Raw genomic sequence first — 13,956 nt, 5'->3', positions numbered from 1 at the left:
TCGCTATTATTCATTTCGGAGAATTCGATAATCCATAGTCCTCATTTATTTATTTTTTAATGGAAAAAACAGATTTAGATGAATTTTTCAATTGAAGACCAAATATATGCATGATATAACTTTTCCAAACAAACATTAATTTTGTTATGAATTTTCACATGAAATCATCATACAAAAAGTCTAGTCAAAAGCTGAAAATTCGGTTCTCCCAAAATTGAAAATTAAGACGTAAACTCTAATTTTGAATTCTTGCATGTGGTAGAGAAAGACGGTGAATCAGAGGAACGTTCGAGATTGTTTCACTCATCTTGAAAAATGGTGAGAGAGGAGTAGTAGAACTTTGGCAGATCACGAGAAAGCCACGTGGTATAAACCCCTCTTAAAGCGAATGATCGAATAACAATACAGGAAATGATTCGAAGCAACACTCAGGTTACCCAGTAATAAACATATTTGATACCTCTCCACTTCGTTAGGCAGTTCGGATTTCAATTACTCCTCTCGCCAGCAGGGTGAAGAAACCCATGTACCTTCCTTCCTTCCCAGCCTCCCAAAGTATCACCCTGGCGCGTTGCCGAACGCACAGGCGAATACAGGGTGTTTCCTAAACATGCGGCAAAATTTCAGGGGGTTGTTCCTTGGACTATTTTAAGCATGTTTTGTCCTTGGATGATTTTTGAAAAACCTCTTTGTTTCGAAGATACAGGGCGAACAACATTTTTCATATTTTTAAAATTAATAATAGTTTAAATAAAAATGCGTACCGCACTGTGTTTACTAAGTAGGTACAATTTATTTTTAAATTTGTTTAACAACATTCCAATTACTAAACCCCTTAGATTATTTCCTATGGGGCCATCTAAAATCATTAGTTTATACCACTCCAGTAGAAAATGTGGAAGACTTGCGAAATCGGATCATTGCTGGGTGTAACTTAATAAGAAATGATCCTGGTGTTTTTGAAAGGGTTCGGCAGTCAATGAGGAGAAGATTGGATGCTTGTATGCTGGCTAGAGGTGGTCATTTTCAACAGTTTTTGTAGGTTGAGTTGAATTTTCATGTAATTTTTCATAATAAAATGTTATTATCTGAAATTTTGTTTCCCCTATATCTTCGAAACAAATAGGTTTTTCAAAAATCATCAAAGGACAAAATATTCTTAGAATAGTCCAAGGAACAACCCCCTGAATTTTTGCCGCATGTTTAGGAAACACCCTGTATATTCTCGTCATTAGAGAAATGAAGCAATAACACTCAGGATTATTTAAATGAGGTCAGGAGGGGGTCTTCCTTGGGGTTCATTCTGCGATCCCACGCCATCCAGTAGAATCGATTTTTGAAAGGAACCGCCGTCGCGTAACTGGAGCTGGCGAGGAATTCAAATTTCCATCTTGTACGTATTACTTTTCTTCTGGCTGGAAACGGAGCCAATTAAACGGAAATCCATTGAATGGATCTCGAGAATTCTGCTTGGAATTCCATAGAAAGCGGGATGCGATTGAACGTTTCTGCGGAATTTCTGCAATCGTGAATCGAAGAAGTTTTATGAATTGTGTGTACAATGGAAAAGTGTCAGCTTCTGATTGGTTACGATTCCTGAATGAAGCACTGAATTTTATACCCTACAAGCAAAGCGGATTCAGAAGAGAACATTCCACAGAACTGCAACTACTAAGGCTTATCGAATATGTTACTGAAGTGTGGAAAGGTTATCGAGGGTCAAATTACAAAGCAAGGAAAAAGAATATTGGACATGCCTTTAGGAGAACCGCTAACCGTAGACACGTGTTTCGGGCTTTCGGCCCTCATCAGTACGGTGAAAAAGTGTTAGATGAGCAACACTTGAAGAAAAACAACAAACAAACGGAGTCCACAACAGAAGCCAGCCGTTCATTTGTGGTTTCCGCAGGAAGACCCAATGGGTTTTCGGTTAACACCGAACATCACCACGTGGGAAGCTATAGCTGGTAAAGTCCTGGTAAAGATATGTGAAAAGGTTTTCACGCAGGTAGCTATAGCTTTCCACGTGGTGATGTTGTTGTTGCCCGAAAACCCATTGGGACTTCCTGCGGAAACCACAAATGGACGGCTGGCTTCTGTTGTGGACTCCGTTTGTTTGTTGTTTTCCTTCAAGTGTTGCTCATCTAACACTTTTTCACCGTACTGATGAGGGCCGAAAGCCCGAAACACGTGTCTACGGTTAGCGCTTCTCCTGAGGGCATGTCCAATATTCTTTTTCCTTGCTATGTTACTGAAGGATTGTAGAACAAGCAAGCCACAGGACTGATGCTTTTAGATGTTCAGAAAGCCTTCTTCGAATTACTTTAATACCGTGAAGGACTGACTGCCTACACGATGGGGATGGCAAGCTATACTACCTAAGCCTGCAAGATAATAAGGATCTACCATAAACAGGATTTTTCACCTCGAAATAAAGACTAATGAAGACATCAAATTTAAATTGAAAATGAAAAACTATTTATTTATTTTTGAAATACAATGTTTGTAATTTATGCTCTAAAAATGTATGTATCTTTTATGTAACCACCTCTTGCGTCTCTACAGTAACCAATTCTTCAGCAAAATTTTCAATCATATTATGGCATAGTTGCGGCTCTATCTTACTAATAATTTCTGCTTTCAATTCTTCAACGTTTCGAGGATTATCATTTCACACTTTTTCTTTCACATATCCCTAGAGAAAGAAGTCTTATTGTGGTAAAATTTAAGATGTAATTGAAGAGGCTTCGTTTCACTGCGACCTAATGGTCTAATGTGCCCCCATCAGAGCTATTCTCTCCATAACGTGATCTACAGCTCGCCTTCCAGTTCCAGAGTTCTAATGAAATCCATTGTCTGGGATGGCTTCAAGAAGGCTAATTTCTCACTTTTACAAGTTTCGTGTCCAAAGCAGATTTTGCGTTGGCTGGTGATGGTGACGAACCTTGAAGGCCAATTCACGTCACCTGATCTGGTAATAACCCGGTCTGGAAACTTTGTATACAGTAAATGCAGAGTTTCTTTGGCTCTATCAAGGTAGTCCCATCTTATTGAACCAGTCCTCAGTATCAATATTTTTCAGTTTTGGTCATAAAAAAGTCGCAATATCTTATACCAACAATGGTTATGTCTCTTCAAGGATCATTTTGAAAAAAGTACGAACCAATCCCACCACCGACCACAAGACCACAATGTGCACCAAACAGTGACTCTTTGTCGATGCTTTGGTATCTCTTGGATAACGCGAGTGTCTTCCTCGCCCCAATGTAGTAGTTTTGTTCATTAATGTATCCAACGATCTCGCAATATGCTTAGTTTTCAAATGTTGTGAACATCAAGAAATTGACGTGTTAAGGTATGCTGCAACATTATCACTCAAAGCACCAATATTTTCTTCTGAAGGGCCGGCACGAGTATACTGGAGTCTTACAAGGTATTCTTAGTCTGGGTTCCCGGCCACTCGGGAATTTGAAGGAATGACGAAGTCAACATACTTTCTAGAAAAGAAGCACAAACTCCTTTCATTGCCCGGAAACCTTTATGTGGCACATACAAGAAGGAGTGTCAGGAGAAGGAAAAAACGAAAGAGAAACACTCTGGAGAAGTCTTTCTAGGTTTAATCATCCATAAAGTTTCTTCGAAATTTTGAAACTGCGAGATCCAAGTAGTATCTGGATCTTAGCAAGAATATACTACATCTCCTCACTGGATACCTCATAGGACATTGTCGCCTTAGGAAACACCACATGAGAATGGTCTAGCAGAAAATGACGAGTGCAGATTCTGTGGAGAGAAGGAAGAATCTCCTGACCACCTGGTGACGGAATGCCTCGCCATCACTAGCCTAAGCAAAATCTGCTTTGGACAAGAAAATTGTAGAAGTGATGAAGTAGCCTCCTTGAAGCCATCCCACATACTGGAGTTCATTAGAACTCTGCAACTGGTAGGCAAGCTATAGATCATGCTATCCCGAGAATATCTCTGATGGAACGCACAATAAACCATTAGATCGCAGTGGAGCGGAACCCCCAAAATTAAACTAAACTAAAAAAAACTTTAAATACTGACGCCTTCTCGATCTTGTACTGCACCAATTTCATGAACTTTCCGCAGAATTATTACCAATTTGTCGCTGAATTCGAAGATTGTGTATCGCAAAATCGCTAAATTCGCAAAATACATTTCTCCCAGAACAACCATTTCCTTAAAATAATTCAATAATATCAATAGATAGACGTTGTTATGTGTACGATTCTATTTTTAGAAATTGCAAACCTTCAACTAACGAATAATTAATAGTATGGGTGTTTTCGAGGTTTGAATTGTGTTACAGAGGCGAAAACTTTTAAACATTCAATTTGAAAGACCCTATATGATGCAGTTTCTACCAATTTACAAAGAGAAGCAGCAAGGTTCAGTTCTAGGACCTCTAGTCTACAACATATACATATATGACAGTCCAAACCTCTAGAATCTGTTAGCATTATAGCAGATGCTATGGAAATAGCAGTCAGACTTCGAAGAACAGTCGACATAAACAGAATACTGCAGAAAAATTTGAATAAATGGCAGAAAGAGCTAGGAATTCCCCACAGAAAAGGAACTAGAGATCAACATAAATATAAGGACTACAGGGAAGGTGATAAAATAGGGAAATGAAGTCAGGGATGTAGGTGTAACACTAGATAATAGACTTACATGAAAAAACCTCATGAAATACGTAATTGATGAAACAATCTCAGCCATAAGTAGAATTTACCCACTTATAGGAAGAACTAGCCAAATGAACCAAATTGCACAAAGCAAAATCATTATTTATAAAAAAAAATACAACTCAATCTCATCCTTTATCATTTCTGTGGCTTGAATAAAAGAAGAAACATCATAATAATAATTATTATCATTACTAATATGAAGCGATAAAATAAAAATAATTCAAAGGCAACTCCGATGTTACAATCATTTTTAGAGATCCTGTATAATAAATTTTATGTTAATCTAAAAATTTCATTATAAATATAATGAGTTCAAATTTTATTTGATGAATCCCTCCAAGATGTAATTGATTCTCACATTTCTAAAATACCGTTTTTTAATAATTTCAAAGGAGTGATACAGAGAGATTCATTCCATTATTCCAGGAAATAACGTTTTCAGAATATTCTGCATATCAAAAAATTAAAGAACATTTGATCTTTTTGAATGCATTATCATAAACATATTAGCAACATATTTATTGAATATTATATGTCCCCAGTTCATAGTATCTATAAATATTGAAGCGACATATGACACGTTTTTATTCATAAATTCTCACTAGTTCCTCACCAGGTAGTACAATAAATATGGGGAAATTCTCACCATAAATCTCGAAAAGTTTCACAACATCCGAAATTCGTATGCTAACAAGAAATTTACAATTCGAATGATACCGTCCGAGACTAAAGACCTAATTGGATTAAGACCATCTTCAGCTCTAGGCCTTCGACCTCTTGGGACTCGGAGTTAACCCAGAAACTAATTTAAATAAAAACAAACACTCAACAGATTTGCGGTGATATTATGACATTATTTAACTAGAGATTTCTCTCAAGAAATAAGCACTGGGAGTAATGGAAATTCTCTTTACGTTTTGAATGATAATATTACGAACATTTCGAAACGCAATTTGCAAGAGTAGGTACATCATCGGCTTTCAAGTTCAATGTTAATCATTAACTCTCATTTGAATGTCTAAGAACAGATTACAAGATAAGTGAAACTTTCATTGGTTCGGTTGATTGGATTTGAATTGATCCATAACGTTATGAATATATTTGCTTCTCAATTTACGCCGATATTCAATCGATTCATTGAAGTACATGGGAAAGGAAAACTTTTCTCTGTACAGGGTGTTTCACCATTGACGCGACGCTCTATTAGAGTTAAATGCTGAAATTAATTTTTTTTTTCGATTATTATCAGAAGGCTCCACCAAAACTTCATTCTCAGATTGTTTGGAAATACACAGGGTGTACCAAAAAAGTCTAATGACCTAATAATCTAATAACTTCGAAATTAATGAATTTATTTGAATGAGATTTTGGAGGTGAATACTAGAAGAATAGAGGAAAGTATTGACTTTTTGATAATCATTGAGAACTCTACTGGGTGGGACAATTCATCGATAACTCATTGATCGGGCTTTTTTCAAATGGCATACCGCTCCAGTTTATTTTTTCAATAGGTAGCAAATTTGATTATCTTCTTAAAATTCTCTACTTGAATAGAAAATGAAATATCGAGTGTGCCAATTGAAATGAGCTCAATATTAACGTTTGAATAAGACATTAATATATCGTTTCATTTTGAACACCTTGTAGAATTATCAATGATTATCAATAAGGCAGTACTTGCCTTCCTCCGTTCTTCTAGTATCCACTTTCATAATCCCATTGAACAAATTCATCCATTTCTTTTTTTCCAAGGCGTTTCATAAGAAAAAAACATGTGTTGAGTCATTTCCACTTTTTTGGTATACCCTGTTTACTTCCAAACCTTTTGAAAAAGTAGCAGTAATGGAGACTAATGATACTGTGTGGAACACCCAGTATATGTAATGAGAATTCATTTCTTGAGTCCTGAATATACTAGTAAATTTTTTCTGAAAATTTCATACAAGAAGTCAATTGAGTAACTGAAACAATCTAGTGGTTTCAGACAAAACATGAGTTTTTAACTATCCCATAGATTGATAAATTTTCAAGTTTTCTCAACTGACTTGTGAGATTTTTTCAACGGACTACTGAGTTCAATTGGTATTCGTGGATATTTTTTGAAATAAAAAAAAATAATGTCAAGTCTTCCCTGTATATTCAACTGAGGCTTAGGAATGGTTCACCGATAGATCAAAATCAGAGAAGGGCACTGGCATTGGGATATATGGACCTAAACTGAGGATCTCTAAAGCCCTGGGAGGTGAGCCCTCGATTCTCGATTCTACAGACTCTGTTTATGTATGCGCTCAGGAGTGTCTCAAAATGAACCTCAAGGGGGCGCGTATCTACATCACCACGGACAGCCAAACCACGCTGAGATCCCTGGAATCGTGTTGCCAGGGATCTCTGCTGACTTGGGAGTGCCGTAACATCATAAAGCAACTGGCCATAGGCAATAAGGTGACTCTACTATGGGTACTGTGGGGTTGAAGGGAATGAAAGAGCTAATGAACTTGCAAAAAGTGCATCAAGGTTAACACCTGCTGGACCTGAGCCTTTCTGTGGGCTAGGAAAAGACTAATATAAAGCTGCGGTCCAGCTATGGAAGTTGAACGACAGGATAATCCACTGGACTAACACTCCTAGACTTGTTCAGGCAAACAAATTCGTGACGATTTCACCTACCTACGCCAAAAGGCTCTTGAAGCTGTCACGACCCGAGCTTCGGGTGATAGTGGGACTGCTGACGGGGCACTGTCGGTACAAACACCATTTGTACCGTATGGGAAAGTCAGCAGACGAGATTTGCAGGCTCTGTGGATCAGAAGCAGAAACAGCCGAACACATGGTATGCAAGTGTCCGGAGCTGGCTGGCTTAAGAACCATTCACATGGGTAAGCCTGTCCTGGATACCAGAGAGGTAACGGCCAAGGCCCCTAAGGTTGTCAGTTTTATTAACGTCATTGACGACCTCCTTGGGTTTTCATGAAAGAGTAGGGTAGAGAACAAAGGATCTACATGGTCGCAGTTCTTGGAAGGCTTACCGAACCAAAATGACCCCAGTTCAAAAAAATAATAATAAGGCTTAGGTATACTATCAACTGAATAATGTATTTTACACGATCTTTGATACTTTAATGAATAACATCGCATATATTTTCATTTTTTGATTTTTTTTTAATTCTTTCCAGATTGATTGCTTCAGGCCAAAGACCAAATATCAACGCAGAGCAAGTGGTATGGCAATTGGTTAAACTGTTTTCCTCTTTGGACGACCCAACACTCAAGACCAAGGTTTTCAGGCTATCCAAAGCCATCTTGGAGTATCAGCCGGATTTTCACAGACTTCTCACACAAAGAAGAAAATCTCTGGATCAAGCTATACAAGGTCAGAATGAAACGTACCATATTCATTATCATGATAGTACATCATGATATGAATTCAACAGTACAATCAAAAATTATTTTTTTCGGCAACCGTCCGGGAAGTGCTCACTTCCCGGACGCTTTTTCTCTGAGAAAGTAGCATTTCCCGGCCTAGTCTGGAAAGTACGTACTTCCCGGACTAGGCCGGAAAAGCATCATAGAATCTATAGCAACCGAGATAACGGCTGACAGTTCATATGAAATTAGTTGTCAAAAATTTGCATGTTTTTTTATCGCAATCGCAATAAAATATGGAAAGCAGCAGCGATAGTGTTATTTTACATGGTTGCCAAAAAAATATTGTACGCAACACGCCCGAAAATGGTTTTTTTGGACTCACAGACTTCCAGGACTCGCTTACGCTCGTCCTGGAATTTTGTCTATTCGTCCAAAAAAACCCTATTTTCCGGACTTGTTATGTAAATTACTATTTCAATCGATAGAAATTAAACAAAAACAAGCGTCTACTGTTTGTTCTTTGATGAGGTCTCGTAGGTATTTGAGTCCAAGAAAAAATATACAGTGTTTGGATTAAGTATGGAACAACATTCATAACTCCATTATTGAATGTATTCAGGCAAAATGCTCACAGGTCAAGGTCTTCAGGAGTGATCTGTCCCACTTCAACATCCACCAATATCTTGACGACAGATTTCCTGGCAGGTAGATAGTAGATAGGACGTAAAGCACCTATTGAGAGTCCACCGAGTTCCCCAGACTTGATTCCCTTATACTTTTTTTGGGGTCATTTAAAATCAAAGGGTTATTTGAATAGGCCAAATTCAGAAGAGTAGGGCAAAGAATTCGCGCTGAAGTGAAGATCACTCCTGAAGTCTTTGAGCGAAATCTACAAAGTGTTTACACTGGTAGTTTCAAATTTCAGCCAATTTTCATTTGTATTATGGGTAACTTTGGAAGACGTCATTTTTGGCATGAGTAGGTTGATTGAAAACTAAAATTGACCAGTTCGAGCGTTTTGCTTGAAAACATTTTAAAACGGAGTTTTGTTGGTACCTACTCACTTTATCCACACACTGTATAATTCAAAAATAAAACGAGTAATATCAACAAAAATTGAACCAATCCCCTACGAGTGACTTTTCTTGATTCGAAGAAAAACTGTTCATTTTTGAAATAACATAATTTATCTCTACTATAGGTGGAGAGAAAGTTATCCGAAGTATACTCAGTGATATTCAGACACCAAGGGAAGGAAGCATGATAAGATCTGAGTGTTTCTATTTATCGAGAAATTGCTAGCGTTGAAATCTGTATAAATACTGTGAATTCTTTAGACCTAAAAATGTGAAAGTGAAACTAATAAATCGCAAATAAACATCAATGCCATGTTGTGGGTTTCGCGATTATTAGTTTTCAAACATTCTTCAGTAGAAAATGAGATATAGAAGTGTTCAGAATAATTCGATAATCAGAGATTAAATAATGGAATGCAGCAGATTGATACATTGGAAAGATTACTCTCTTCGGTGCGTTCAAGTTCATTCACACGCTTCTTAACACTTAATTAGAGAATATTCTTCTGTAGAAATAGTACTCTTCAAAATAGCAATGACCGATAAGCTGGATCCAACTTTCAACAAATATTTGATTGATTCTGTATTTACTTTCATTTTACTTACAGGGTGAGTCCTTGACTTGCATATTTTTGAACAGGAGATTCTTGAGGTCAAAAAGAACCTTTTTTTCTTTACCATTTCTTCAGATTAGGCATAGATGCGGGTAGCTAATTTTTAATGAAATAATTCCTCGGTATATTGCAAGATAAACTTTTATCGAATATGAATAAGAGAAAATTCGTTCAAAAACTGGAACCACATAATCTTCTTCGCTCGTCACTTCCAACGAGTTTTTTCACACCGAAACGAACATCAAACAGAAATTTCTTAGCATATTCATGAATAGAATTGCAAAACTTCAGAATTATGTGTCCCTCGAGCCCTTTTGCCCTCTAAGACTCTTGAGGAGGTTGCCACCGCGCTAAAGAAATGATTTTAAACGAATTTGTTTTCCAGAAAAACTAAAAACAGGAAAATATTCAAATGTACTGTTTTATATACAGAGTGTCCGGGAAAATGTGGGAAATCTCTCGGATTCAGATAAAACATAAAAAAATAAGATGACAAGTTCCCATTATTTCTTTCCTAGCGGCACTCCCTACGGAGGTACGGCCTCCTAAATGACGTCACTGAAAATCCATTTTAGTGGCATAAATTTCAAAGAGAAAGTTTTTAGGGAGTGAATCTTTGTAACTTTTCAATGAAACAAAAATTCTCAATTTAATAATACATATTGAAAATAACAATTCATCGAAATCTAGCACTTTATCACAAAATGCTATTCCCTCCACTCTTCAGCAATTTCAAGAAAAAAGTAAAGATTTTTTTCTCATTTTTGAAGCGTATAACTTTGCAAGGGCAGGCCTCAGAACTTTTATTTATTCAGAAGACCCGCTTTAAGTTTTGGCAAAGCGATTTTATTTGTTGAAGCAATTGTTATAATTTACATTTAAAAAAAAACACAAGTTGGATTGTAACTTTGAAACTAACGGCAATAAAAAATAAATAATCATACCAATGGATTCTACTGCAAAAATTGCCTGTAGGAAGTTTCTGTTTCATGTTATTAGCACCAATAAAGTTATGAGAACTTTTCATTTCACACCATTTTCCAATTTTCTCTTATAGCTTGAAAACATTAATTTAGGGGGTTGCGGTTCTCACCAAATTAATTTTCTCAAAAATCGAGCCCGAAAATGTGCCATTCATTATTTTTTCTAGCTGAAAGGGGTTCGGAGATCCTCTCGTTAGACAACGAATTTTGAACACCTGATACAAGAAAAATTATCTTTACACTGTCATATCGTAGAAAAGCCTAAATTGGAATTTTATTTTGTTTAGAATTGAGAAAAAAATCAAGCCTTGAGCTAGCGAAAACTTTTGTTACTAGAATCGCTAAGGAGAAATAGAACACTAGCTCATTAAGAGCCAGTTTTTGAGTTGCTCCTTGCTGATAGTTTTTTTCGATTTTGTTCATATACAATGTGAGCCTCGAATAAGATTCAAATTCGATGTTTTTCAGGTTTGGGAAGCCATGGACTCATGCAAGATGCTAGTGGCTTGACTCACCTCCACTCGGCTCTAAAAAATGAGCTGTTGCGACACATAGACGCTTACAAAACAGCTTTACACCGTTTGGACGAATTGCATCTGGTTTCTTCTGACTCTAAAAAACCCGTGGACGCTTCACACCAAAGACTGTTAAACTTACACCACCACGACGTACAGCAGAGACTGATCGACAATAAGACAATTTTGACAATTCTGGACAAACAAGCACTTCAACAATTAAGACCACTCATAGAAACTTTAGCTACAAGGGTACAGAATGACAAGGAAGCTTTATTTTGTATATCACAAATCAAAAAGTAAGTGTAAATAGCTTCTGACGCTTTTTTGAGAGTAAAGCGACGTGACAAATACACTTTTTGACTCATGGTACCGAATAATGAAGAAGATAAGTATCTGCAATACATTTTGTAATCTTGTTTTCCAAATTGATGATTTTAGAGATAAACCATTTCATCCCTAATGTATATTTACCTATCTTCTTCCTAATATAATTCTTTTGTAATATAAAACCTCACTAATTAATATTTCACTGACATCATCCAGTTCAGGTTACAAAACATACATTTTAATTATATTATATATTTTTCACTTCACGAATGCATCGGACTGATTTAATTTTTTTTTGTTATTACTCTCACTATCATCACTGAACTCACCAGAGTAACAGGTATACCAAAAATCACTAGACATTCGAACTATGCTTGAAGGTTCTTATTTAATATTTTATATTCATTCGATTGATTAGATACATATATGATAGCCTAACATAAGATTATGGGAACAGAATCTGAAGGAAATCTAACCTTATGTAACATATGTATATATAAAACCAAGACTATCCAGGAATTTAGAAGGAACATCGAATACGTATCTTCTCTGAAATATTGAAGAATATGAATAAAATTCTACACTTACTTTTATCAAAAATACATCAATTTTGAATTTTGATAATCGATATGTTCACTATTCATTTTCTTCATGAAACGTAAATGATTTTTATATCATTGTCTTCATTGTTCCGAATTATTTTCATCATCAAATGTGAAGGTTCAACTGAAAAATCCTGCATAATATTCGAATCCTCAAAAATTCATTTTTCAAAATGAAGAAACATATAACATGAAAGATTTTGTCCATTTACCAAACGTTTTATCCTCGTAAAAACTGAGTGATGCAAAATGAGCATTCGAAAAGGCATTTCCCGCATATCAGATAAAATTGAAAAGTTCTAGATGACCCAGAAATATGAGCAATGAGAAATAAAAAGTCCGTAAAGCATACATACCTAAGTATTTTCAGCCATAATCAAAAGGGTAATTTCGCTGATATACATACGCCATAAAGATTTCTTCCGGGAAAATGAGGTCAAATGTCTGCCTCTTGGCTGATTTCCAATCTCCTTTTCCTGTGGAATTTATCAGAGAAAACCTGGACGTTAGAAAGGAATCTTCAAATGTTCCAACAATTTTCAATTTCAGATTGCATCCAGTGGATGAACAGATACCAGTCGCAAAATTGTTGATGTCGTTTTCTAAGGGTTGTGGAGCACTTCTTGAGCTGATGCAAGCACCGGAGAGTCCATGTAATAGCGAGGGCTACCATTCAGAGCCAGAGAGCGATTGTGACAGTGGGTGAGTTGATATTGTTTTTTTTAGAATTGATCAAGGAAGAACAATTTCAATATTTTAATATCACCTGAAATTTACGTATTGAATACAAAATTTCGCCATCTAGAGCTTTTCTCAATAACTATAAGAGCTTTTTACATTAAATTCTGGTACAAAATCAACGGCTAGCTCGATAATACAACACAAGAATTTTCAAGGTAAAAATTCACGAAATAAAATGAAAAAAGATGTCTCCGCAAGTACTGATAAAGAACAGCAAAACACATTATTTTAGAAGCGACGTTGCGGCTGATTTAAAGCTTTTGCGAAGATCAACAGAGATATAAGATAATAATACAACACTTTATTCAATGAAGAAATCTCGAGGAAGTGATAGAAAATTACCCAATTCAAATAAATGATTTTTAAAATGTATGTATCTGACCGGACTATAGATTGGATATAGAGTCAAATGATAATCACTCTAAAACATTGAATAATATGAATCATAAATACTGTAAAACATGTACATCCCAATAAACCCAAGTATTGGGGAAAATAATGGCACTTTTTTATCTAATATGAATCAAGCGCGAAAATGCTCAAGGTCTTGTAACGCCCGCATATGACGTAACGGATAAGTATAACATATATCTCCAAGAACCTGATTTTTCCCTCAAGAAGAGGGAAATAACGAAAGATCAACAAAATATACCAAATCTAACATATCATGGAGTCTATATTGAATAAAAGTGTCAACAAAATATAACGTTCACTTCGACCCAACTAAAATCTTGAGTAAACATGATGAATATAATGACGTCATTGATGACGTTTTCATAACTCTCACAACGACAATGATCGTTTAAGAAGAACTTCTTTTTAACTGAGTCATCGGATCGATTTGGGCGTTGTCTAAATAACGCATCCCATGGCTTGAACTTACAAAACATACAATTCGCTCTGATTAGTGTTTCAGATAGAAAGGCTGATTGCAGTATCCTTGACTTCTATTTTATTGAAATTCTTATTAATCTCAAAATTCATTTTTATCTTTCCAGCTCAAAAATCGAATTT

General features: G+C 36.1%; 1 protein-coding gene across 1 annotated transcript in view; it reads left to right on the top strand.

Annotated features, from left to right (window-relative positions):
- The window catches only part of LOC123679878, a 48,271-nt gene that overhangs the window by 16,449 nt on the left and 17,866 nt on the right, over positions 1–13,956 (top strand). Inside the window, exons 2-4 of the mRNA XM_045617415.1 lie at positions 7,889–8,085; positions 11,223–11,568; positions 12,751–12,903. Of these exons, the coding sequence (XP_045473371.1) occupies positions 7,889–8,085; positions 11,223–11,568; positions 12,751–12,903 (696 nt within the window). The remainder of the gene's footprint in view (positions 1–7,888; positions 8,086–11,222; positions 11,569–12,750; positions 12,904–13,956) is intronic.

Source organism: Harmonia axyridis, chromosome 5 (assembly GCF_914767665.1).
Source record: "Harmonia axyridis chromosome 5, icHarAxyr1.1, whole genome shotgun sequence".
In the NCBI taxonomy this organism is placed as follows: Eukaryota; Metazoa; Arthropoda; class Insecta; order Coleoptera; family Coccinellidae; genus Harmonia; species Harmonia axyridis.
This window is presented reverse-complemented; position numbering and strand designations above follow the sequence as displayed.